General features: G+C 46.9%; 1 protein-coding gene across 1 annotated transcript; it reads left to right on the top strand.

The window, feature by feature from the left end:
* The first annotated feature begins 157 nt into the window (after positions 1–157).
* Positions 158–27,826, top strand: LOC308588143 (uncharacterized protein). Its single transcript, XM_081196464.1, has 16 exons — positions 158–454; positions 678–804; positions 2,018–2,105; positions 5,502–5,609; positions 10,848–10,973; positions 11,684–11,735; positions 13,212–13,272; positions 15,339–15,430; positions 17,081–17,254; positions 19,463–19,504; positions 21,368–21,523; positions 22,500–22,573; positions 22,943–22,991; positions 24,206–24,263; positions 25,904–25,983; positions 27,423–27,826. The coding sequence occupies exons 2-16, from the start codon at positions 696–698 to the stop codon at positions 27,462–27,464; spliced, it is 1,311 nt and encodes a 436-aa protein (XP_081052590.1). The 5' UTR covers positions 158–454; positions 678–695; the 3' UTR covers positions 27,465–27,826.

Consider the following 27,826-nt stretch of genomic DNA (forward strand, 5'->3'; position numbering starts at 1 on the left):
AGAAATGTGTTTTGCAGATAGCAGCCAAACAACCTGTAGAACTTGGGGGAGGAAACTTGTTAAAAAAAACCCCTGACTTTCTTTCTTTCTTTCCTTCCTTCCTTCCTTCCCTCCTTCCTCTCTTCCTTCCTCCCCTAAGCTCACCAAAGACAGCACACTCAACAAGCACTGAGTTCAGAGCCCATGGTGTGCACCAGCCAGGCTGCTCCTGGTCTGAATGGCCTGTTCATAGCTAAGGAGCACATTCCACCTTTTCTCACAGTCTGAAGTGGCTTGGCTCTTTGCAGCGCGACCCCTCTCTCTCTCTGAGCTATTATTTTGGCCACGCCTTCCTAATTTTAGGCTCCACTGGCCCTGCCTTCCTGGTCTATATAATGCACACCTTTTGCCACCTGGGGGAGGGCTGTCCAAGGCAGCCACCAACCACCCAGCCCAGATCAACCAGCAAGAGAAGGTAAGGAGACTGGGAGGAGGGGTGGTTCGAGATGAAGTGGTGGGGTAGACTTGGAAGGGTGCCTTTTTTAAAGAAACATTATTTTAAATTAATTTTTCATGTATCATTTTCAACAGTAATTAAACATACTTTCATTTCAAATTGTGAGCTAGAGACGTGCTGCTTTAATGAAGGAGGCCAGACAAAGCCCTTTGACGCATTTTGGCTGTCTCTCTTTCTCCAGGTTACTGCAGAAGCCGCCATGGCCCAGACCGTCCTTCTGAGTGTCGCCCTTCTGAGTGTCGTCCTCTCCTTCCATGGCGCCTTGGGCATCAGTGGCTGCAGAGTCACTCAAACCGGGCTGGAAAACTGTAAGGGAAACTGCCCCTGCGAATGTGCCACTTAAAATCCCCAAGCCAACCATTTATTTATTTTGCAGAAAACCCCCAGGTAGCTCAACGCTTGGTGTGTTTCTGGGATGCAATAACCACCCATAAGAACAGGTTCCAGACACGGTTCCTTCCCCTGCCTCCCCTCCCTCAGAGAACCAGGGGAACTGTAGTTTTGCGAGGGCGCAAAGAGTTCTTGGGCCTTCACCTTTCCTGGGATTCCTTCCTTGTGCACCACCAGCTACGACCTTTAAGACATTCTGGAGCTGTGTGGCATCTATAGGGTTGTGGTTGGCATCTGTCTGTCTTCAGAGACATTGGAGTGTGCCTCCGGGGCTGAAGTCAAACTGCTGCACTAGCAGGACCAAAGCGACCTCTCTGGGGGACAAGACTGGGCAGTGTGTCCGGAGGTCCTGGGATGCCCAGAGGCCCCACTGATGTGGTCCAGAGGAAAGCAGAGCAATGTGTTGGAGCCTTTTCTTCTCCCAAAGATTCCCTGCAAGGCAGTGGAGGTTTCAGATGAGCGCTTTCCTTCTCCTAGATGGGTTCCCTTCCCAGGCGGGCAAGGTTCAGCCAGACGTTCCAACTTCCAGATACCTGCTGAAAACTTTTGCAATTATTCCATCAGGCTTGAGCAGGCAATTAAGAACGGCATCTTTCTGTAAGAGCTAGCTGACCTCTGATTATAATTTTTTTATACAGCTTTATATACAGGTGAAACTCGGGAAATTAGAATATCGTGGAAAAGTTCATTTATTTCAGCAATTCAACTTAAAAGGTGAAACTAATATATGAGATAGACTCATGACATGCAAAGCGAGATATGTCAAGCCTTTATTTGTAATAATTGTGATGATCATGGTGTACAGCTGATGAAAACCCCAAATAAACAATCTCAAAAAATTAGAATATTAAATGAAATCAGCAAAAGAAGAATTGCAAATAGCTGTACGCCACAGCAAATAAAGGCTTGGCATATCTCGCTTTGCATGTCATGAGTCTACCTCATATATTACTTTCACCTTTTCAGTTGAATTACTGAAATAAATTAACTTTTCTCACGGCCACGACTTTCCCAATGCTGAATGTGGAAGACTGCTGGCTTGCACCAACCCTGGCTTGTTCCAGGGCATTGAAGAACCTGGTCCTTGCCTCTCCCTTCTCCAATAATCTCCTGTTTGTGTTGTCTTTACAGATTGCCTTTCCACAAAAGATTACTGGGTGCAATCAATGCAAGGTCCTATCCAACAGCTCCCTGGCCCCGCCCTTCCTGGTCTGGTTGGGTGAGTAACGATCTTCCTGCTGGGAAGTCATTAGTTTAGATGCTTTTATGGGAGACAAGTTCACCTCTCCAAGTTGCTCCGGGTTCTTGTTTCTCTTGGAATCCTGGAAGCCAAGACCCAAGTTTGGGGCAAGCGCTCTTTGGTGAGAAGACTCTCCAGCAGAGATGTAGCATGGCAAAACACGCAGCAAAGAGAAGTGTAGAAATCTAGGCTGTGAAACCTTTCAAATGTGTCCTTCTGGTGATTCGCACAATGTCCCCATTTAAAAGCTTTCCCCAAGCTATCCCACTTCCCTAGCACAGAGAGAGGCCACATGTCCGGTAAGTCATAAAGTACTTTACTTACGAACTGTCCAAAGATCAGGTTCATGTGCTTTTCCATACAGCAATCAGAAAAGATGCACAGGCAGTTTAAAATGTTGCTTAGTTATAAAAGGTAAAAGTAGAGGAGAGAAAAGCTAGTTTCAGTCTCCATTCTTTCTGAAACAAAAGAGGCTGGTTAAAGCCATGCGACTGGAGCAAACAGCTCAGACCTCCTCACATGCTGTCATCCACACGCTTTGTCTAAATCGGTGGTCCCCATACTTTTGGGGGCTACTGCCCCTTTGGTTCCGTAAACCCATCCCCAATGCCCCTTGCCTTACCCTCTAGAAAGCCTTATTCAGAATGGTGGTTTGCATGGCCTACTGAGAAGAACCACACAGTGAAATTCAAAACTGTCATGGTGACTTGTACATTTATTCAAAATCCAAATGAAACCGTTCAATCAAATGGATAAATGCTATCCAGTGATGCCAGATTTTCAAGGTCTGATAAGTCTTTTGCAACTCCAGCACCTCCTTGCCTTTTAGCACCCCACCCTGGGTAATCCCACTGCCCCCCCCCCCGTGGCAGTCCCTCTCCTAGCATCTATACATATCCGTACAAAGACTATGGGCCCAGAATTGATTATTGATGGATGCCAGTAGAGTCTCTTAAGAAGAGAGACCGAAGAAAAGGGAAATACCAGGAGAATCTAGCCTGCCTTAAAACATCCTGGATTACTTAAACTACAAGGCTAAAGCTAGCCTATCAAAGCTTCCCTTTTAAGCTGCAAAGTGATGGCACTCTGCTGAACTCACAAATGTGAGCAAGGAAGGATAATATCCAATAAATAGATCCTCTCCTGGCATCTATAAACATTCCTACAAGTACTGCCCACTTTGGGAATCATTGGTCTCTAAAACAATGGCTGTCACCCACCTCAATAGAACTTTGCTAATAATTCAGATGCTTAATAATAATAATAATAATAATAATAATAATAATAATAATAATAATTTATTTATACCTTGCCCATCTGCCTGGGTTTCCCCAGCCACTCTGGGTGGCTTCCAACAAAATATTAAAATACAGTGGTCTGTTAAACATTAAAAGCTTCCCTAAAAAGGGCTGCCTTCAGATGTCTTCTAAAAGTCTGGGAGTTGTTTTTCTCTTTGACATCTGGTGGGAGGGCGTTCCACAGGGCAGGTGCCACCACCGAGAAGGCCCTCTGCCTGGTTCCCCGTAACTTGGCTTCTCGCAGTGAGGGAACTGCCAGAAGGCCCTCGGTGTTGGACCTCAATGTCCGGGCAGAATGATGGAGGTGGAGACGCTCCTTCAGGTATATGGGACCGAGGCCGTTTAGGGCTTTAATGGTCAGCACCAACACTTTGAATTGTGCTCGGAAATGAACTGGGAGCCAATGTTGGTCTTTCAGGACTGGTGTTATGTGGTCCTGGCGGCCACTCCCAGTCACCAGTCTAGCTGCCGCATTCTGGATTAGTCGTAGTTTCCAGATCACCTTCAAAGGTAGTCCCATATAGAGTGCATTGCAGTAATCCAAGCGAGAGAGAGATGACTAGAGCATGCACCACTATGGCGAGACAGCCTGTGGGCAGGGAGGGTCTCAGCCTGCTTACCAGATGGAGCTGGTAAACAGCTGCCCTGGACACAGAATTGACCTGTGCCTCCATGAACAACTGTGAGTCCAGAATCACTCCCAGGCTTCGCACCTGGTCCTTCAGGGTCACAGTTACCCCATTCGGGACTGGGGAATCCCCCACCCCTGCCCGCCTCCTGTTCCCCCAAAACAGTACTTCTGTCTTGTCAGGATTCAACCTCAATCTGTTAGCCTCCATCCATCCTCCAACCGCCTCCAGGCACTCACACAGGACCTTCACCGCCTTCACTGGTTCTGATTTAAAAGAGAAGTAGAGCTGGGTGTCATCTGCATACTTATGGACACCCAGCCCAAACCCCCGATGATCTCTCCCAGCAGCTGCTTGTAGATGTTGAAAAGCATGGGGGAGAGGACAGAACCCTGAGGCCCCCCACAAGTGAGAGCCCAGGGGTCTGAACACTCATCCCCACCACCACTTTCTGAAGGAGGAAGGAGCGGAACCACTGTATAACAGTGCCCCCAGCTCTCAGCCCCTCTAGACGGTCCAGAAGGATGCTTTGGTCGATGGTATCAAAAGCCGCTGAGAGATCCAGCAGAACTAGGAAACACCTCTCACCTTTGTCCCTAGCCTGCCGGAGATCATTGACCAATGCAACCCAGGCAGTTTCAGTCCCATGAAGAGGCCTGAATCCCGACTGGAAGGGATCCAAATGGTCCGCTTCTTCCAGGCGTACCTGGAGTTGTTCAGCAACCACCAGCTCAGTCACCTTGCCCAGGAATGGAAGATTTGAGACTGGGCAATAGTTGGCCATATTGGCCGCATCTAAAGATGGTTTTTTAAGAAGTGGTTTAATAACTGCCTCTTTCAGCGGGTCTGGGAAGGCTCCCTCACAGAGGGAAGCATTCACCACCCCACAAAGCCCATCGCCCAGCCCTTCCCGGCTAGCTTTTATAAGCCAGGATGGGCAAGGATCAAGGAAACAGGTGGTTGGTTTCACTCATCCAAGCAGCCTGTCCACATCCTCGGAGGTAACAGATTGGAATTGATCCCACACAACTTGACTAGACAGGACTCTAGCACTCTCCTGCCCCGGCCCTGCTCCCACGGTAGAGTCTACCTCTTCCCGAATCTTTATCTGCAAAAAACTTTGCTAAATCAATGCAGGAGTTCATGTGGCCCGTATCTCTTAATGAATTGCTTCAAAGGTGCATATATCTGCATGGGGGTAAAAAACCCAAGACCCCAATACTTGGGCAGTCTCCTTCCTTTTTTGCTTTTGATGGTCACACGCAGTCGCATAGTAGTAAATGCTGACACGCCGGAGCTTGCGATGACCATAGCCGGAAGATCCCTTGTCCACCATGGAAATGGCTGGCAAAGGGTTGTGTCGCAAGGAGCGTGTTTTCCTTGGGTCGTGGAAACTTTGGCTGGCGCTGCTCAGCCCCCTCCTAACAGCTCCTTTTCCTTTTCTGCAGCTGCCGATTCGATGTCCTGACATTTAAGAGTGTGAGCGTGGTTTTCAGGCCGCCCTATGGAGTGGACATTGTTGGGTGCTTCGCGGTCCAGATCAAGTGCTCTTTGCTGTGAGTAAGATGCATCCTGGGTCACTGGGCAGATTTGGGAGACCCTTCGTTGCCGAGAGTTGCCAAGACAAAACCGCAAAACCTTTGCGCCCGCTCTGCCCGGCTGCTCGCGCATGGCAGGACTCTCCCCTTGGCCGTGAGCTCTGTGGTTTGAGGACAGGGGGGTGCTGATCTCCTGGCACCCCCTTCCCCTTGGCGCCTGCTGGGCGTAAGGGGCCAGTCTATTCTGGCTGGGTGGGAAAGGCCACCCCAGAGGTGAAAAGGGGCAGATCAACAAAGGCAAACCTGGCCTTTGCTCACTAGGCAAGTGAAGGAACATCTCCACACGCCAAGATGAAATATGCAGGAGAATGAATGAAAGGAATATATGGCCTGGCTCATGACATCCTCTGTCTTGCATTTAAGAGCGCTAAAGAAAAATCAGATGGGAGGGAGGCTCTCCAGATGATTTGTCATTTCACATCATCCCCTGACAGCATGGCTAAGGGCACATAGGAACACCGGGGGCTGTTTTTTGCCTGGTCATCTAACTGCATGCTGTCTGCGCTCTGGATGGACCTTCATAATATGGCCATAGTTCTCTTCTTTCTCTTTCTCTTAAGGCCTTTCTTTTCTTTTCGTTCTTTCTGCCTTTGTTCTTTTTTCCCAATTAAGTAGCTGTTTTAATTCTGTATATTATAAAAATATACTTTGCTGTGGGTTTGTATTTTTGTATATCTTTGAATAGGTATCTCTAGCTATATCTATCATCTAAGTGGTACTCAGAATATCACTCAAGTAATCACTCAAGATATCCCTCAAGTAATTAATGAACAAAAGAAGAAAAGGCACAATAACCTGGGAACTTCCTCTCTGCCCAGAACGTTGGAGGCTATACACCACACCCCTCAACAGTATTTATAGGAACTCAAACACTGAGATCCTGCTCTGTTCTAGTAACAAGAAGCCGAAAGCACCAGCCTGAAGATGACGAGTGAGACCTCGTCGAAACGTCGCCTAGACACCCCAACTCTTACACGGGAAGATACCCGAAGACACCAAAACCTGCATCTATCATCTATCTATCTATCATCTATCTATCTATCTATCTGTCTGTCTGTCTGTCTGTCTGTTGTTGTTTAGTCATTTAGTCGTGTCCGACTCTTCGTGACCCCATGGACCAGAGCACGCCAGGCACTTCTGTCCTCCACTGCCTCCCACAGTTTGATCAAACTCATGCTGGTAGCTTCAAGAACACCATCCAACCATCTCATTCTCTGTCGTCCCCTTCTCCTTGTGCCCTCCATCTTTCCCAGCATCAGGGTCTTTTCCAGGGAGTCTTCTCTTCTCATGAGGTGGCCAAAGTATTGGAGCCTCAGCTTCACGATCTGTCCTTCCAGTGAGCGCTCAGGGATGATTTCCTTCAGAATGGAGAGGTTTGATCTTCTTGCAGTCCATGGGACTCTCAAGAGTCTCCTCCAGCACCATAATTCAAAAGCATCAATTCTTCGGCGATCAGCCTTCTTTATGGTCCAGCTCTCACTTCCATACATCACTACTGGGAAAACCATGGCTTTTACTATACGGACCTTTGTTGGCAAGGTGATGTCTCTGCTTTTTAAGATGTTGTCTAGGTTTGCCATCGCCTTTCTCCCAAGGAGCAGGCGTCTTTTAATTTCGTGACTGCTGTCACCATCTGCACTGATCATGGAGCCCAAGAAAGTAAAATCTCTCACTGCCTCCATTTCTTCCCCTTCTATTTGCCAGGAGGTGATGGGCCCAGTGGCCATGATCTTCGTTTTTTTGATGTTGAGCTTCAGACCATATTTTGCGCTCTCCTCTTTCACCCTCATTAAAAGGTTCTTTAATTCCTCTTCACTTTCTGCCATCAAGGTTGTGTCATCTGCATATCTGAGGTTGTTGATATTTCTTCCGGCAATCTTAATTCCGGCTTGGGATTCATCCAGCCCAGCCTTTCGCATGATGAGTTCTGCATATAAGTTAAATAAGCAGGGAGACAATATACAGCCTTGCCGTACTCCTTTCCCAATTTGGAACCAATCAGTTGTTCCATATCCAGTTCTAACTGTAGCTTCTTGTCCCACATAGAGATTTCTCAGGAGACAGATGAGGTGATCAGGCACTCCCATTTCTTTAAGAACTTGCCATAGTTTGCTGTGGTCAACACAGTCAAAGGCTTTTGCATAGTCAATGAAGCAGAAGTAGATGTCTTTCTGGAACTCTCTGGCTTTCTCCATAATCCAGCGCATGTTTGCAATTTGGTCTCTGGTTCCTCTGCCTCTTCTAAATCCAGCTTGCACTTCTGGGAGTTCTCGGTCCACATACTGCTTGAGCCTTCCTTGTAGAATTTTAAGCATAACCTTGCTAGCGTGTGAAATGAGTGCAATTGTGCGGTAGTTGGAGCATTCTTTGGCACTGCCTTTCTTTGGGATTGGGATGTAGACTGATCTTCTCCAATCCTCTGGCCACTGCTGAATTTTCCAAACTTGCTGGCATATTGAGTGTAGCACCTTAACAGCATCATCTTTTAAAATTTTAAACAGTTCAGCTGGAATACCATCACTTCCACTGGCCTTGTTATTTGCAGTGCTTTCTAAGGCCCATTTGACTTCACTCTCCAGGATGTCTGGCTCAAGGTCAGCAACCACACTACCTGGGGTGTACGAGACATCCATATCTTTCTGGTATAATTCCTCTGTGTATTCTTGCCACCTCTTCTTGATGTCTTCTGCTTCAGTTAGGTCTTTACCACTTTTGTCCTTTATTATGGTAATCTTTGTACGAAATGTTCCTTTCATATTTCCGATTTTCTTGAACAGATCTCTGGTTCTTCCCATTCTGTTGCTTTCCTCTATTTCTTTGCATTGCTCGTTTAAGAAGGCCTTCTTGTCTCTCCTTGCTATTCTTTGGAAATCTGCATTCAATTTCTTGTATCTTTCATTATCTCCCTCGCATTTTGCTTGCCTTCTCTCCCCCGCTATTTGTAAGGCCTCGTTGGACAGCCACTTTGCTTTCTTGCATTTCCTTTTCATTGGGATGGTTTTCGTTGCTGCCTCCTGTATAATGTTGCGAGCCTCCACCCATAGTTCTTCAGGCACTCTGTCCAGCAAATCTAAATCCTTAAACCTGTTCCTCACTTCCACTGTGTATTCATAAGGGATTTGGTTTAGATTGTATCTTACCTGTCCAGTGGTTTTTCCTACTTTCTTCAGTTTGTGTGGTGTAGTGGTTAAGAGCGGTAGACTCCTAATCTGGGGAACCGGGTTCGCGTCTCCGCTCCTCCACATGCAGCTGCTGGGTGACCTTGGGCCAGTCACACTTCCTTGAAGTCTCTCAGCCCCACTCACCTCACAGAGTGTTTGTTGTGGGGGAGGAAGGGAAAGGAGATTGTTAGCCGCTTTGAGATTCCTTAAAGGGAGTGAAAGGCGGGATATCAAATCCAAACTCTTCTCTTTAAGCTTGAATTTTGCTATAAGAAGCTGATGATCTGAGCCACAGTCAGCTCCAGGTCTTGTTTTTGCCGACTGTATAGAGCTTCTCCATCTTTGGTTGCAGAGAATATAATCAATCTGATTTCGATGTTGCCCATTTGGGGATGTCCATGTGTAGAGTCGTCTCTTGTGTTGTTGGAAAAGCGTGTTTGTGATGACCAGCTTGTTCTCTTGGCAGAACTCTATTAGCCTTTGCCCTGCTTCGTTTTGATCTCCAAGGCCAAACTTGCCAGTTGTTCCTTTTATCTCTTGATTCCCTACTTTAGCATTCCAATCCCCTATAATGAGCAGAACATCCTTCTTTGGTGTCACTTCTATAAGGTCTTGTAATTCTTCATAGAATTGGTCAATTTCAGTTTCTTCAGCACGGGTAGTTGGTGCATACACTTGGAGTACTGTGATGTTAAAAGGTCTGCCTTGGATTCGTATCGAGATCATTCTATCATTTTTGAGACTGCATCCCAGTACAGCTTTCGCCACTCTTTTGTTGACTATGAGGGCCACTCCATTTCTTTTACGGGTTTCTTGCCCACAGTAGTAGATATGATAGTCATCCGAACTGAATTCGCCCATTCCCATCCATTTTAGCTCACTGATGCCCAGGATGTCAATATTTATTCTCGCCATCTCATTTTTGACCACATCCAACTTACCCAGGTTCATGGTTCTTACATTCCAGGTTCCTATGCAATATTTTTCTTTACAGCATTGGACTTTCCTTTCGCTTCCATGCATATCCGCAACTGAGCGTCCTTTCGGCTTTGGCCCGAAAGTCTGTCTGTCTGTCTATCTATCATCTGGTCTGTCTGTCTATCTATCATCTATTGATCTATCGATCTATCGATCTATCGATCTATCGATCTATCGATCTATCGATCATCTATCATCATCTATCTATCTTTCTATCTATCTAGGAAATATTGAGCAGAAGAGAAGGGAATAAAAAAATGTTTGATGTTTCGCATCTTTGTCTAGAGGAACATTTCTACTGACATTTTCCTGCCTTTTGCATGCAAATTAAACCGAAGAGTAAAATTAGTGGCTATATTTTACAGATTCCATTTCCTTGAGCACTTTAATAGGCTGCAAAGATTGGCCCTTAAATTTTCAAGGGGAGGAAGGTAATCTTTTGTAATATTGTTGCAGGATATATGAGCATTCCCAGAGCAAGATTATAAAATTTTTAGAAGCAAGGAAGAATTCCACCCCACCGGTTCCTCCGCTAGGGAGCATGATTTATAAGCAAATTTCAAGATTAGTCCCCCTCTCAAGATAATTTCACTTCCTTATTCCTTTCTTGTAAACTGCTGTCTTTTGCAATGATTCACCCATCACGGGAGTGGGGGGGGGTGAAGGGATGCCAGGACGCTGGGGTAGCTAAATCCCATTTGATTCATTTGATTCCTCCAATATGGTGCCCTGTGCAAGCCCCAAATTTGGCTGCCCCAAATGGATCTTCTCCATCACAGATCTGCACAATTCTGTGCCCCCTTGGCTGGGCACCCTGCGCGGAGGAACCACCGGCTACGCCCGAAATCTGATTATGCTCCACTACTGGCAGTGGCTCTCCAGTCTTATCTGAAGATGCCAATATTTGAACCTGGGACCATTTGTGTTCAGAGCACACGCCTGGCCACTGAGCCGTTCCTCGTCTGGGGTGGTGTTGGCGGCCATAGTGCCCTCGTTTCGGCCTCACCTCTCGAATCAGGGATGGATAGCAGCTGACCTTCCTCTCCTCTCTGCTTAGGCTGCTACCGGCCACAGCGCGCGTCGCATTTTGTGCTACCACCCGGCTGACGGTGGTACCTTTGGGGCTGAGCGTCGGCAGCTGCTCTTCGGAGTACGTGGAAATCACACTAGACCCACTGATCAAGTAGGTGAAGCGCAACTACCTTTCCTTGGGGGGGGGGGACGGGACAGGCGGGGGACGGTCGAGCGCCTCTCTTTCCCACAACAAGGGGAAATGCCCTGAGCCGTCAAAGATTCCAGCAACGTCTATCACCAGATCTAGGAAAGCAGCATGTTCCACTGTGGAAGGAGGTGTGGGTCCAGAACTGGCCTCCACAGTCACTTACGGGCTCACTGGTCAAACCGTGTTTATGGAAGACTCGGCTACGAGGCATCGCCCAAGAAGAAAGACCCGGGGAGGCAAAGGGCTACAGCTTCCATGCAGGGGTGGAGTGCATGAAAATGCTGCCCAGGTGGGGTGTGCAAGGCGCCCCTCCCCCAGGGGTGTGGTGCGGAGGGAACCCGTTGCAAGCAATGGGGCAGGGGCTCACTCCTGCCCCCAGTCCTGGAGAGGGCGCAGCAGTATTGCAACCCAACCCTAACCCACTTTCTGCCAGAGCTGCTGGGCCGGCCGTGAGGAAGCAGGATCTGAACTTCACCCTCCATGCTCTCCAGCACCCCCTGCTGGCAGGGCACAAGGGGGATCTCTGCCGGGGGGGCTGGTTCAATTGCAGTTATGGGAAGAGATGCATAAATGAAATGAATAATAACAACAGAATATGAAGAAAGGAAAGAGGAGCAGGATTCCAAAGAACCTCTCTGCTAACTTAATTCCTGCTTCTTCTTCTTTTGTAGTTTGCAGCTGCCAGTAGTGGCGAAAATCCTGGCCCCTGTGCTGGATCCTGTGGTAGGTCTCACAGAGAATTTTATCTCCCCCACATCAACAAAGCAGTTCCAAAAAACAGGAAGCAAAGTCAGTTGATCGGAGGCCTCTGCCTCTGCAATGCTCTCTTCAGGCGAATCTGGTGTCTCTTGTGCATCTATGCTTTATTGTTGTTATTTAGTCGTGTCCGACTCACAGTGACCCCCTGGACCAGAGCATGCCCGGCACTCTCTTCCACTGCCTCCCGCAGTTTGGTCAAACTCATGCTGGTAGCTTTGAGAACACTGTCCCACCATCTCGTCCTCTGTCGTCCCCTTCTCCTTGGGCCCTCCGTCTTTCCCAACATCAGGCTCTTTTCCAGGCAGTCTTCTCTTCTCATGAGGTGGTCGAAGTATTGGAGCCTCAGCTTCACGATCTGTCCTTCCAGTGAGCACTCAGGGATGATTTCCTTCAGAATGGAGAGGTTTGGTCTTCTTGTAGTCCATGGGACTCTCAAGAGTCTCCTCCAGCACCAGAATTCAAAAACATCAATTCTTTGACGTTCAGCCTTCTTTATGGTCCAGCTCTCACTTCCATACATCACTAGTGGGAAAACAATAGCTTTAACTATACGGACCTTTGTCGGCAAGGTGATGTCTCTGCTTTTTAAGATGCTGTCTAGGTTTGTCATTGCATACTATTTGCATGCTATCCCTTGCTTTTCCCTGTAGGACTAATTGCAGTTGTTAACAGTCGTCCACAGGTTCACCATACCCATTGAGTCAATTACCCATCTCCTACTACCCTCCTGAGAAAAACCCCACCCCACCCTCCCAGTATATATAAGGGTCTGGTGACTTCTATTTCATGTGACTAATAGGCGGCCATGACCTTTCCAGACCAGGTAAAAGCATGCACACGAAAGCTTATTCCCAGAACAAACTTAGTTGGTCTCTAAGGTGCTACTGGAGAATTTTTAAATTTATTTTGAAAAAGTTCACTCACATTTCAGTTCACGATTTGATCCCTGAAAGGCAGGCTTTAGCTAGTAGTTACATCAGAATCTGTGAGTTCATCTCACATGGAGATTGAACTCATGCGCTGCTGGCTGAGAGCCAGCAGACAGCAAAATTACATTAAGAGAACAAAATGGCCGCAGGAGAGCAGCACTGCAGTAAGAGATCAGCATTGCAAGAGAGCAGGTGAAAGTGTGTGAGAGACAAAGCTTAAGATGGCTGCGTGACTCGGCTCTTTTATGGAGTCAGCCAGGGCTGTGCCCATCTCCCAGGTCACACGCAGAGGGAGGACACTCCAGACCAGTAGAACAGGAAGTTTGACTGGCTGGACGGTCATCCCCTGTATGTCCACTCTAGCAATACAGGTAATGTTGTACTTGACTGCTCCACTGGATCACATCCCACAAAAGAGTCCCCAAAAAGAGTGGGGCATGAAGCCACCTGCTTAATCTCAAGAGGCAGGAGTTCCAAGTTTCTGACCACTCGACCTTCTCTTTTTCTGCAGGTTTGTGGCCAAGCCCAGAAGATAATCACACAGCTGAACATTGGCTTTGGCCTCCAACTTCGTAAGCGCTAATGGGGTGCACCGCTGGTTTACTTAAAAGACTCACGAGTCGCTTTGATATTTTAACAAAATGGCAAAGTAGTACGCAAAAGAATAGAATGTCTAAACAGGCACAATAAGATGATATTTAGCCAGAAAACTCTGCGCCTTCACATTAACCCAGTGATGGCCAGAGTTGGCCACTGCAGAAACCAATAACGCAGCTGAACTCTGCTCTGAAAATGAACGCAAATGGGTTTTGGCCAACGCAGAGGACACAAATGGCATTAGGAATGAGGTCACCTGGGAGGAGGCTAAAGCTGATGGTCTGAGGGTCAAAAATAGCGTTAAATAGGTCTTTGGTTCCCAGTCCTGGGATTCTCCTCTTTTTTTTGTTTTTGAAGTAAAGGTTTTGAGAGAAAAAAGTTTCATTTGGATTTCGGGGGGTGGGGTGAAAGTCCCTATTCTTCAGAACTCCCTGCCTATCAATGCCTTGGCTGGTACTTTTTTCAACACCCACTAAAGCCATTATTCGCTAGGCAAGCCTACTATTCATTTGCTTTTGCTTTTGCTTTCTTTTTTTTTTTGCAAGTAAATTTTTATTCAGAATTTGTAAAAGAAAAAAAAAGGACAAACAGATACAAAAATAAACATTTTAACATAAATTATTCACCCTATTTTCATGCTATACAAAAAGTAAGCATACAATCATACAAAAAAATAATATAAACATTAGGCTCTACTTAGCCTTTGACTTCCCTTCACCCTTTTGGTAAGTATCAAATAAATCCCGGATTGCGTAATTAATTTATTAAAGTTTATAATTATTAGCTGATAAAGTTTTTCTAATACCACCAGTTCCTCCTATATATCCGTTCCAATATATTTCCAAAATTTACTCCAATTTTTTTGAAATTTCTGGTCGTCTTGGTCTCGTATTCTGCCTGTTAATCTATCTAGCTCGGCATAGTTAATCATTTTGACCTGCCAGTCACTTACGTTAGGTATAGTTTCTGTTTTCCAGTTTTGTGCCAGCGTAATTCTTGCGGCTGTGGTGACATAGAGAAATATTTTTTTATCTTCATTTTTTATTTCCTTACCCATAATTCCCAGCAAAAAGGCCTCAGGTCTTTTGGGAAAAGTATATTTAAAAACTTTTTTAAGTTCATTATAAATTGCTTCCCAAAAAACCTTCACCTTGTTGCATTGCCACCACATATGGTAGAGGTCTCCCTCCACTTCACCACATTTCCAGCATGTCTTATTTTCTGATCTATAGATTTTAGCTTTTTCAAATTGCTGAGTTTCTGCTTATATTTTTACAGGTTTTTTAAAAATGCATTGTTTTTAAAGCTATTGTTAATGGATATTGCACACCATTCTATGTAAATGGTTAAGAGTTTTTTTCCATTAAAGCAAAGCGTTATATCGTTCTTGCAAAATAAATAACAGAATATGACCCCTGCTCTGCCCACATTCCACATGTAAAACAATAGGATCCCATTCACAACCAGAGGTGCCACTGTATTAGATATTTGTTAAATGGTACAAGTCATAAAATGAATGGGTATTGGGGAAATTAAGGTGAAATTAAGGGATGCAGTTAGTCTTAATGTAAAAGAGTTGTGAGAATCTGAGAATCAAAATGTAATTTAACGTATTTAAAATTTCGAGGGCATACATTGCCTATTTACAGGAGGCTCATTTAATGGAACAGGATAAATCTTTATGAATGAAAGATTGGGGGGGTAACAGGTATACCTCACGGATACTTTGACGAATGCTAAAGGTGTGGCCATTTGGTTCAAAAAGCATTTTTCTTATGTACTTCTAGCCGAGAGGTTGGTACCACCTCTCGCCCCCCCCCCCTTAGTCTCAGTGCTGTCCCTTGCAGAACTCAGCAGGGGGCAAGATGGAGACCAGACCGGGTTGCGTCTGTCTGACATTGGCTCTCTGGCGCCACCTACTGCCTGACTCCCGGCCTCCTGCCCCATCAGTCGCAAGAGCTGCCAGCCATCCCTGCTTGGGCTAGTGTTCTGCTGTGCTTTGTGGTCCAGCTTTGGAAAACTCCCAATCTTTCTCCCCCAGAGCCAACGCCGTTCTTCACAGGCTGCCAGTACATCTGCACAAGGCCCTATCCGCCTCAACTCGCCTCCGGCCACTTGGATTTGCCTTTAGTGGTGAGTGGCTTCATCTTCTAGGAGGTTTGTTACAGGCTCAGAGGGGGTCAGTCTGAATAATGGATGCAGGGAGGGAGGGCTAGAATTAGGGCCAGGCGATATTTCAAGATTGTGATATATCACCAGCTAAACATTGCAATATACTGATAAATCACTATGCCTGAAATAAGGATCAAGCTACGTACAGGTATACGCGGGTGGCGCTGTGGGTTAAACCACAGAGCCTAGGACTTGCCGATCGGAAGGTTGGCGGTTCGAATCCCCACGGCGGGGTGAGCTCCCGTTGCTCAGTCTGGGGTTGCAGCGCTCATCTCGCTTTATTGGCCGAGGGAGCCGGCGTAAATGTGGCCAGCAGGACTAAGCCGCTTCTGGCGAACCAGAGCAGTGCACGGAAACGCCGTTTACCTTCCCGCCAGAGCGGGACCTATTTATCTACTTGCACTTTGACGTGCTTTCGAACTGCTAGTTTGGCAGGAGCAGGGACCGAGCAACAGGAGCTCACCCCGTTACGGGGATTCGAACCGCCGACCTTCTGATCGGCAAGCGTGCAAGGAGAGACTCCCTTGATTAGATGCTGGCTGGTGAAGGAACTGACCCATAGCTGCCAACTTTTCCCTTTTCTTGCGAGGAATCCTATTTGGAATAAGGGAATTTCCCTTTCAAAAAGGGAAACGTTGATAGCTATGGACTGACCAGTCCACCAGGGCACTGCAACACCTGCCCTATCCCGGGTACCAGCAACCCACGCTATGCTCCTGCCCCAAGGATCATTTAGTTCAACCGGCTGCAGCGCAGGAATCTCAGCTTGCTGCTCTCTGGGCTGGCAGTTCCTTTAGCAGTTGGCGCTCTGACCTTCCCACCTGCTTTCTGAAAGGCCGCTGGACCTGCCTTGGGTCGTTTTCCAGCCAGTGACTTTCCTCTTGCCTCCAGATCTTATGTTCGGGCGCAGGCTGACTCACGGTGACTGTGCTGGTCCTGTGGGTTACCCAAGAGGCGAGGTCCAAGTCCGGTCCATGGTCAGAGGTGCAACGTGGAGACAGTTCGTAGTAGCTGAAGCTGGGTGCAGGGCAGGGAGTCGGGTGAGGTCAGGACAGACATGCAAGCTGGGAGCCAGGGCGGGTCAGGAGCTCAGATAGGAAAGCAGGACAGGGTTCAGGCAGGAACTAGCAACCAACAATGTTGCTCCCGCAACTTGGGACTGGGGCTGGCCGGCTTTTATCTGTCCTGAGGCATAGGGCGGCCCTGATCCTCTGGTGACTCGCCTCTCCTGGCCTGGAGGCGAGCCCTCCTCCTGCGGGAACATAGTTCCCTCAGCTTCTCTGCCCTGAGCCTCTGCAGCTCAGGAGAGGCTGGAGGGTTACCAGACCCAGAGGCAACCTCAGCTTCCCCTGACGGGGCTGAGAGTGGAGCAATGGGTCCTCCATCACCTCCGGAGCCAGAGCAGATTCAGCTGGTGTCTGCTCCTGAGGATCCAGCACAGGTGAGGGCCCTTCAGGTTCAAGCCCCAGCCCCGGCTCAGCTGGTCCTGGAGGCGGGGACTCCTGTGCAGGCTGGGATCCCTCAGGTTCAGCCTCCGAGTCCGAATCCCAGGCCATCACAGCGACTGCAGTTGGGTCCCACTGAATTTCTCCCCTCTTGTTCTCCTTGCAGCCTCAAATGTCCTGTGGAGGAGCTGTGGTTCCCTGGCCCACCTATCCCATCTACTACCCACCAGCCACCCTCGTTCCTGACGGACACATCTGTTATTATTTCAACGAAGCTGACATGGGCAATATCTTTTCAACTTTGATGGCAAGAGAATTGTTCAGCCTTGAGCTCACCCAGGTGAGTTCTGCACAATTTCCCTGGGCAATTGACAACAAGCTGGAGGCAGTGGGTGCTGATTTTTTGGGGGGAGCCCACTGCCCCCTTGATTCCATAAGATCACCCCCATTGCCCCCTAACTTTACCCTATTAAAAAAGCATCATTCAGAGCAGCGGTTTGCACAACCTGCCAAGGAAGAGAATAACACAATAAAATCCAAACCAGTAACAATTAATTGCACATTTATCCACAATCCAATTTATTTGTTCGTTTAGCTTAATTAATGCAGCTGAGGTGATCAGCTTGATCCAGGGCTACCAGCTTTTCAAAGTCTGGAAGTCATTGACACCTCCAGTGCCCTTTTGCCCCTTTGCCTCTTAGTGCCCCCCCCAAATCCTACTGCCCCCCCCCAGTTGCTTCCACCACCTTTAGGAAGCACTGAGTCAGAGGGTCAACACCAGAAATATTTTTGCCCCGCTCAGTGAAATATGAAGCCTGTGCAAAGATGGCAGCTTGATCCGATTCAGCTGAAGCCCTGGGATCCCGAGCTGCAGGGACCAGTTTGTTTATCTGGGCAATTAATTCTCTGCTTCATACCAGTGGCGTAGCGTGGAGGGTGCAGGGGGCCGGCCGCACCGGGCGCAACATCTGGGGGTTAGGGTTAGGGGGCGCAAATCCAGGGGTTAGGGGGCGCAAATCCAGGGGTTAGGGGGCGCAAATCCACGGGTTAGGGGGCGCAAATTACTTGCCTTGCCCCGGGTGCTGACAACCCACGCTACGCCACTGCTTCATACTGCTTAAAGTAAGGATAGTAGGAAAGGCTATGTTGATTACGTATTATAATTCCTTCCCCTCAATACAGCAGGAAGTTACTTTGCAGATTTGTTTGAATCTCTTTAGTTAAACAATCCAATTTGGCTTGCTCAGAGGGATAATTCCTGGTGTCGCCTTTTATCCTTCTTAAAATAATAAAGACACGAGAGTCTTTCCTTAAAAGTAGCAAGAAGTTTACTAGAGTCAGGTACGTAGCCTTGTTGGACTGATGCAGTCGAAATAAATTAAAAAATTAAAAAATTCTCCAGTAGCACCTTAGAGACCAGCTAAGTTTGTTCTGGGTATAAGCTTTTGTCTGCATGCACACTTCTTCTAAGCTTTTGTCTGCATGCACACTTCTTCAGGTACACTGAAACAGAAGTCACCAGACCCTTATATATAGTGGGAGGGTGGGGTTTTTCTCAGGAGGATAGTAGGAGATGGGTGATTGACTCAATTGACTCAGTTTGACTTCGCCAAAGGATTACATCCCACACAAACTATCTCCGCTTTTCACATCTGGATCGCAAAGATGTGTGTGTTTTTAGGAAAATGGGGAAATCTACAAAATGGAACAACTACAATTAAAACCCCACATTTTAAAAACCCCAGAACAATTAGCCACGATCCCCTTAGGGCAGTTCTACACTTGCCATTGATAACGTTAAAAATGTGTTATTAAAATGTGACACCAGGGGGTGCTGCAGAGCAGAGAGCCACCGACAATGGGAAACTACCATTCAGCGTTCTAAACGTTATTAAAAAATAACATTCTGTAAGATCAATATAGATCCAGCCCCTGTCATAAATATAAGGGTAGTATCTGGTGCTATTTGCAACAGGACATCTGTTTCGTCTTCTCTCTGTGGCTTCACACAACCTCAAGCCTCAGTTTAAGTATCCAGGGAGACATCCTTTCAGACAGCGTGTCTCCCCCCAAAAAATTTTTTTATTGATTTTCCAAATTTATAACAAACATAAACAAAAAAAGGAAAAAAATACATATAAAAAACCAAACAAACATACAAACATTCATCCTAACTATTATACTCCCACTTTTATTACCATTGTTAGTTGACTTCTTCCAATCCCTCTAGCTGATTTTCCATATATTTCATTATAGCAGTTTTCCAATACTAATTTCCAATAAGATTAACTTAATCAATTAACATCTTTCTTTCTTATCATATTCACTTCTATCCATAGTGTCATACAATTTAAAACATATAACTCCCAAGCCAATTTGGTACTCACAAATATTACTACTTATATTATCTTAGAATATTTTACTAAATAATCCTTAAATTTCTTTTAATTTAAGAAATCTCCTGGTTGACTCTTTGAACAGAGCCCAGCGTGGGGGGGGGGGGGACCATGGCAGAACATTATAATCAAGATGTATTTTCTTTCCACAGTCAACTGTGACCACCACTTTAATAATGAGCCACATCCCTGAGGTACGTGATCCTCCCTGGCTGTGTGTCAGGGGATGGGGAGATTTTCAGAGATTTGTTCATGGGCCGGCAGGGTGGCGAAATGGTTTCTTGGGCCCCCTGTGTGTGAGCGACGGACACATTTTGGGAGCAATAACGACCACTTTGGAAACACCCCTCAACAAGTTCCGGACAACGATACCCTTTTCCTCTCCCCAGGAGAAGCTCTGGAAACCAGCCTTGGTTCAGCTGATGCTGCGCAGCGGGAACCGATTGGCTAGTGCCTGTGTTGTCGCCAGCACATCTCTCCGCTCTGTCCATGGAGCAGTTTTGCAGCTGTTTTCAGGGGCTTCACTGGGGACAGGAAGGACTGCCAGCTGAATCAGGATTTGCTGGTCTGTCACACAAACTGTGAAGCCAGCTCCGACTGAAAGTGAAGAATCCTCTGGGCTGGCTTTTTCAAAAGCATTTTATTGTTTTCCCGCGTAAGAGAAACACAATTTAAAATACAATAAACAGCAGCAGCATCCAGATGTTTCTGTGGGTCTGGGGAGGTTTTCTCAGTTGATTGTCACATCTCATATGGTGAGATATTGCCTCTGGCCTCACTGAGCTGGCAGGTCAGTTTCTCGACCAGAGCAACAGGGCCACACCTGAGCATGCCACAAATCTTATCGACAGGCCTGCTGCAGAAAACCAATGTTTAGCAATTTCTAAACAAAAAAGCCAGCATCTCCTGGTGAGATAAGTTGATTTCATAGAATTATAGAAAGGGAGAGTTGGAAGGGAGACCCAGGGTCATTGTATATTATTGAAATTGTATATTATGTCCTACATCTTGCGCCCATTTAATCATTACTGATTTTCCTTCTTCATCTTTGGTCTCCCATTCCAAAAGGCTATTATATGCCTTTTAAAAATAATTTTGTGTTTTCTTCTATCACTTTATCAAATTAGAGCAAATTATATAGCCAAGGTAGCCACCAACTGTAAAGGAGATGAATTTATTTGACCCTATCTACATCAAGCTATATTCTATCTTTATCACCAAACTCCAAATATAATTGCACATTGTATTAATTAACATTATTTTTAATATATTAGTGGCCATGTGATAATCTTAGCTTACAAATTTTATTGTTTAATGTCTTAATTTGTATAGTAAGGTACTTTTATAGCTCTGTTTAGAGTAGGTAATGTCTTGATAATATAAATGTTTTAAGTATCAATTCAGTATATTTTCTTTTAATTGTTGAATGATTCTGTGTACATTGCGGCAGCCTTTGGCTATGTGCAATAAAACTGACTGACTGACAGCTCCTTAAATACCAAATTGGTCTTCCCTCTAAAGGAAAACTTCCATAACACCTTACGTTAAAAACCTGACAGTACCAAACCATCGAAGGCTTTTCACCAAAGCCAGAATAAACGTCTTTCCTTCTGCAGTGTTGGATGGCAGGTTGAGAGGAGTTCCCTACCAGGACAGACTTTGCTCGTGTGCTCAAGACATCGATTCTATAAAACATATTTTGCTGCACTGTGCAAAATATGAGCGAGCCAGGGCTGAACTGATACTACCCTTGCTGGTACCTTTCCCGGGAAAATCAGAGGCTCACTATGTCAGGTTCCTATTGGAAGACCGGACAAATGCTAGAACATTAGCAGTGGCAAAGTTTTTGTTGGTGGTTGCAAGAACCAATGATCCCTATATTCTGAACAAAATGCTTGTTTAACCTGGAGGTAGGCTGTCTGAATTGTGCATTGCTTTGCTGGGTCTCTGGACCGTAATAAGGATTGATTGATTGATAACTTCCACCCCACTGATGACGTGCGCCAGAGCCAGGATAGATGATCCTGAGAGATCACATCTACCCTCTTTTCCGACAGATTGAATGTCCAGCGGATCTTCCTTCTTTGCTGAAGTTCTCGTGCACAGGCATCTCCATCCAGCTTACTGCTAACGCTGTCATTCTTGATGCTGAGCTGCATATCGATATTGGCTATTTCCAGTCAGAGTTTGTTGGCCTCCTTCAAGCCACAGCGGTAAGTAAAAACACCGGGCAAGTGACCCTTCAGGAGCCGAGAATCAGGGGTGGAATTTTCTGAAAACCTCAATGAAGATTTTATCTACACTTATTTCCCTCCCCAATTCTTGTTTTGCTCCTTGGTCTCAACAAGAAGTGTGTCTTCCCCGATCTCCCCACCCTGCTGTACTGAAAATATGAACTATTAGGCACACGTGCTCTCTAGGCTCCTAAAAGTAACCAGCACACAGCTATAAATGAAAGGCAATAAATTGGTGAAAGATGAGCCACTCCTCTGTGCAACCTGAGCTTCGCGTTTAATTTTGCACATGCTTATTTCGCTTTATGGGATGCGGGTGGCTCTGTTAAACCACAGAGCCTAGGGCTTGCCGATAAGAAGGTTGGCGGTTCGAATCCCCACGACGGGGTGAGCTCCTGTTGTCAGTCCCTGCTCCTGCCAACCTAGCTGTTCGAAAGCACGTCAAAGTGCAAGTAGATAAATAGGTACTGCTCTGGCGGGAAGGTCAACGGCGTTTCCGTGCGCTGCTCTGGTTCGCCACAAGCGGCTTAGTCATGCTGGCCACATGACCCGGAAGGTGTACGCCCGCTCCCTCGGCCAATAAAGCGAGATGAGCGCCGCAACCCCAGAGTCAGCCACGACTGGACCTAATGGTCAGGGGTCCCTTTACCCTTTACCTATATTACCAATAAAGAATTTGTGAATGTTTATTCCAAACCTGCCAAGGAGTCCAGTTCATTTTGTTGTTTCTTTAAGTACTTCGTAAAAGGTTCCCATTCTTCTTTAAAGTCACAGTTATCCTTGTCACGTAGTTTATGTGTCAATTTTGCCAATTCCACATAATCCATTAGTTTCTCTTCCCACTGTTCTTTAGTCGGGACTTCCTCATTCTTCCATCCTAAAAAAAAACCCAGATTCCTCTCAATCTCCCCTGGCCCTCGGTTTGACTTTGATGCCCTTTGCATCCCAATTTCAGAGCGTGAGAATAATTCTCCGCCCGGCCATTGACTGCCAAAGAGGACTGCTGCTGTTGTCGGTGGATGTGATAAGGTAATGCATGCAAGGACCCTTCCCCTGGTTTGGATTAGGTCCCTTGGGACTGTGCATGGAGGCCCTCGTGGGCAGCTGTGGTGGGCTTGGGGCAGAGAGCGTTGTTTGTGGGCACCCTTGACACTTCTTCCTCCCTGCACACAACCTGACTTTTCCTGGCTCTGGAAAGGTCCCCAGATGTCGGAGAGGCCTGTCTCAGAAAGCAGGGCTGCAGGGCTGAGGCTGTGAATGCAAGGAAGGAAAGAGGCCATATAGATTGAAAGTTGCAAAGAGACCTGGGGCTGGCTTGGGATTGAAAGTTGGGGAATGGATGGGGAGGGGATGGGTGGCTCTGCCTCACATTACAGCGGCTCATTCCTCTCTCCCCAGCGACTTCCAGATTACAGCTGCTTGCAGCGGGAGCCCTTGCACGGTTTATGTAAGTATCGGGTGATTTAATGGGGGCAGCGGGGCTCGTGGGTGGAGCCGACCTCACTCAGCCCTTCCCCCCCCCTCCAGCTTTTAGTTGGGCAAAATCAACATCTCATGAATTTTTGCCCAGGCCATTGTAGGGCATATCGACCGCACAGATTTTAAACCGAGTGACACATCTCTTCCCTCTCTCTAGGGAATCATGGGGCCTGTGGTTTTGAGGGTGGCAGGGACCTCTAGCAGAGACCCCCCCAGCTTTGAAATCCAACTACAATTCCCATGATTCCTTGAGGGGAAGCCATGGCAGAGTGGAACTGGTGCTGAAGCGATGCTGGTTGCAATGCAGAGAATACGCTCCCTTGCCCGCCTTGCATCTTGCACTTTCTGGGCTCGATGGTTCTCCCCGTGGTCTTCCTTGGGGTCTTCACGCCTCTAAAATTATAGCATTTGCCAAAGCCCCCAACTCTTGATCTGTGCCATTCAGGGCTCTGCCCAGTATACCTGAAGGAGCGTCTCCTCCCCCATCGTTCAGCCCGGACACTGAGATCCAGCGCCGAGGGCCTTCTGGCGGTTCCCTCATTGTGAGAAGCAAAGCTACAGGGAACCAGGCAGAGGGCCTTCTCGGTAGTGGCACCCGCCCTGTGGAACACTCTCCCACCAGATGTCAAAGAGATAAACAATTACCTGACATTTAGAAGACATCTGAAGGCAGCCCTATTCGGGGAAGTTTTTAATGTGTGACATTTTAATGTTTCTTAATCTTTGTTGGAAGCCGCCCATAGTGGCTGGGGAAACGCAGACAGATGGGCAGGGTAGAAATAATAAATTATTATTATTATTATCCAACACACCCTGGTAGAAGTGCTACTTACCTACCTTTCCCCCAGTCTCCTTCCAGTTGCTTTGAAAGGGACCCCAAAAGGTATCTAGTCCACCCCTTTGGCCCAAAGGCTGGTGGTCTCCGACTCACCCTGCTGCCCCACTCCCTTTCTTCCCTATACGGAAAACAAGAGCAAATGCAGGAAAGGTGCGATGCCTCAGAAGGTGGCCCCATTCTCCTTCATTTGGAGGCTGCGTGGCCATGCGTCATGGATTCTTTAGACGTGGTTCCTGCACTGCAGCGGGTTGGACTACGTGACCCTCGGGGACCCCTTTGAAGTCCACAGTTCCATGATTCCCATCTGCCTCTCTCTTGACGCGTGGAGGGTTTTCTTTTCGCAGGGCTCCGTGATAGAGGAACTGTTTCCGATAAGGACACACTGCCAGAACTTATTCAACGGTGAGTGAGGCTCAGGGGCGCGTTTGGCTGAGACGGCTGGTGAGATTTGCACCGGCTCAAGCCGCAGCGAAATCTAGGGGATGGTCGGTTTAAAGGTTCCAGCATTCGGGGACACTTGACATAAATGTCGGGGGGGGCCCAATCCTCACTTGCCCCCCAATGGAAAGCCTTGCAAGACTGGCAACTTCCGTGTGGGTAAAAAATAAATAAAAAGCATGGCATAAAAAATAACTCAAATATTATGTGTTGCCAAAGGCTTGGAGGACTCTAAAAAACCCAAGCTGTTTGGTCAGGACTCCCTCTCTGCAGTATATACAGTGGTGCCTCGCAAGACGAAATTAATTTGTTCCGCGAGTTTTGTCGTCTTGCGAAGCACGGTGTCAGGAAAGTTTTGGAAAAGCTTCAAAAATCACCAAAGTCTTCAAAAGCCTCAAAAAAGGCTACCACACCGCGTTCTATGAGTTGCTCCTCGAAGTCAAGTCGCAACTGTATTAACGGTGTTAAGAAAAAGGAAACAAACTTGCAAGACGTTTCCGTCCTGCGAAGCAAGCCCATAGGGAAAATCGTCTTGCGAAGCAACTAAAAAACGGAAAACCCTTTCGTCTAGCGAGTTTTTCGTCTTGTGAGGCATTCGTCTTGCGGGGCACCACTGTAGTGGAGTTTGGCTTTCCTAACGGTTTTAAGCTGTCTACCAACTTAACAATAAGTCTTTCCCAGATATACCGTGTTGCTTTTTTTGCCCTTCTATTATTTTTGATGCCTTGATTTCTTCAATTTATTTCACCCACCATCCTCACCCCTTTGGTGGTACAGGAAAAACAACTTACTCCTTAACTTAAAGAAAACAAAAGAGATAATTGTGGACTTTAGGAAATGTAAATGGAATATTCAGCCAGTTATTACTGAGGGGAAGTGCGTGGAACAGGTCTCGGTGTTTCGATTTCTGGAAATGGAGTTGAGAGATGACCTAACCTGGGGAGAAAACAGCAAAGAACTGATGAAGAGAGCACAGCAGAGGTTATATTTTCTGAGAATCCTCCGGAAAAACAATCTCTCAAAGGACCTGTTGATGGCATTTTACCATTGTACTGTGGAGAGTGTATTAACTTATGGTCTATGTGTGTGATTTGGGAGCAGCACAGCCAGGGAAAAAACAATGCTGTCCAGGGTTGTAAAGACTGCGGAGAGAAGAATTGGGCGCACTCTTCCCACCTTGGATCAAATCTACGTTTCCAGGTGCCATAAGAAAGCTGCAGAAATAGCGCAGGATAGTGCGCACCCCGGAAATGATCTCTTTCAGCTTCTGGCTTCTGGAAGAAGGTCCAGGGTTATAAAGACTAGGACTAGCCACCTGAGAAACAGTTTCTACACAAATGCAATTCTGGTTCTAAACACAGCACAAGGAGTCTCTATACTATATTGTATTTTAAAATGGGGTTACAGAGTTTTTAGGGGTTTTTGAATGCCTTATGTAGATTTTCAATTTCATTGTTCTGTATGGGACAATGACAATAAAGATATTGTATCGTATCGTAAGTGCTCCAAGGCAAAAATGCCAGGGGTATCAGTCTTTAGCTCTTGCGATGTGGGCACAGCCATAACTGCATAATAATTTTTTTATTCCCCATCTTCTCCTGCAGAGAGGCTGAGCGGCGGATTCCCCTGGCCTTTCCCCATAAACTGCGCCTGTTCCTCCTGCCGTGACGTCATTGTTATCCCGGTGAGAAGAGAGACTTTAATTTGTATGCCAGTGTTGGGTGGGAGTGCCTAAATCTCCATTTGGGGAGAGAATGGGGGACATAAGAAACGGGAGAATTGGGAAATAATGCGGGGGGGGGGAGCACTGTGTTCCATAATCCCTCTTCTGTATTCGTAAGAACTTGATCATGTAGTGTGGCAGCAGCTACCCTTTGGAACTCCCTGCCTCTTGATGTTGAGCTCAGAAACGCTTGTGTGAATTTTATTCTGTTCTGGTATTTTAACTCCAGCTCTGGAGGCAGATCAGAGCCATTCTGGATAGTAGCCATGAGAACGGGGGGAGTTTGGGGTGAGGAAGGTCTACCTTTTGGCTATAGCTTGACTTCCACCAAGGATCTCTTTAGCTGCCCCTGTCAGGCATGCACCTTCAACCCATCCTCCTTTCCACTTCCCATAGTAAAGTTTCATTTCATTTATGTCCCTTCTGCTGTGTCCCGAGGGACGCAGGTGGCGCTGTGGGTTAAACCACAGAGCCTAGGGCTTGCCAATCAGAAGGTCGGGGGTTCGAATCCCCACGACGGGGTGAGCTCCCGTTGCTCAGTCCCAGCTCCTACCAACCTAGCAGGTCGAAAGCACTTCAAAGTGCAAGTAGATAAATAGGTACCACTCCGGCAGGAAGGTCAACGGTGTTTCCGTGCGCTGCTCTGGTTCGCCAGAAGCGGCTTAGTCATGCTGGCCACATGACCCGGAAGCTGTACGCCGGCTCCCTCGGCCAATAAGCGAGATGAGCGCCGCAACCCCAGAGTCAGACACGACTGGACCTAATGGTCAGGGGTCCCTTTACCTTTACTGTGTCCTGAAAGGGTCCCAGTTGGCCAGGATTTCTTCCATTGCCACCTTTCCCCCCCCCATGCCCCCGTTCATTCCAAAAGGGCCTGTGCAGGACAACTTCCCAAAGGAATTGTGCCCCGAGTTTATAATTTCATAAAAGTTATATACCCCCTTTGCAAAAAAGAGAAAAGAAAATGTGTACAAGGTATTTGTAACAATGCAAGAAATATAATTGTACAAGGGAAATGTATACGGAAAGTTTAATTACTGAAACAGATTAAAAGTTCCGTCAGCTTTCTAAGCACCTAGATGGGCTTGTCTAAACAAGAATGTTTTTAGCAGGTGCCAAAAAGTGTCCTGCCACTTTGATGTCCATAGGCCGGGAGTTCCAAAATTTGGATGCTGCCACACTAAATGATGGAGTTCTTACAAAGGTGACACGGGTGTTAACGTAATGCAGTGGCCCCAATTCCCCTTCCCCGGAGGGCATGTGTCCACTGTGTGGCTTTTCTGCCTCAGGTGCCAGAACTTATAGGGGCCTGAGTTGAAGAGGGTGGAATCCAGTGGTGAAATGGGAGGTTCATCATTCTCACCCAATCTCTTCTGGCCCCCTTTTTCTTTTAAAACCAGAAATTTGCCATGTGGTGCTGCAACCTGAACTACCTGCCCTGATGACCTCGGGTGGCTGGAGAAGACCCTTCGACGGAAGCCAGAGCGGTCCCTTTGCTTCGCTCAGAAGGGGGAAAAGGCGGGGAAACCCGGGTGGTTGATTTCTCTATGTTCTCTTTAGTGGGATGGGGTCAATCATGCACAGGGGTGTATCTTCAATTGTGCACATCTTTAGATCTTGCAATCAGGGCTTTTTTCAGCTGGAACTCAGTTGGTGCCATTCTAAGAGAACAGGGGAGGCGTTTGTGGTGAGTTCTGGCACCTATTTTTCTAGGAAAATAGCAGTGCTTATTCTGCTTAAGGGCAGTTTATCAGGGGTGATTTTAAGTGCTAAAGGGTGAGAAGAAAGTTGTTTCATTAAAGAA

Source organism: Podarcis bocagei, assembly GCF_964188305.1.
Source record: "Podarcis bocagei genome assembly, chromosome: 5".
Lineage (NCBI taxonomy): Eukaryota > Metazoa > Chordata > Lepidosauria > Squamata > Lacertidae > Podarcis > Podarcis bocagei.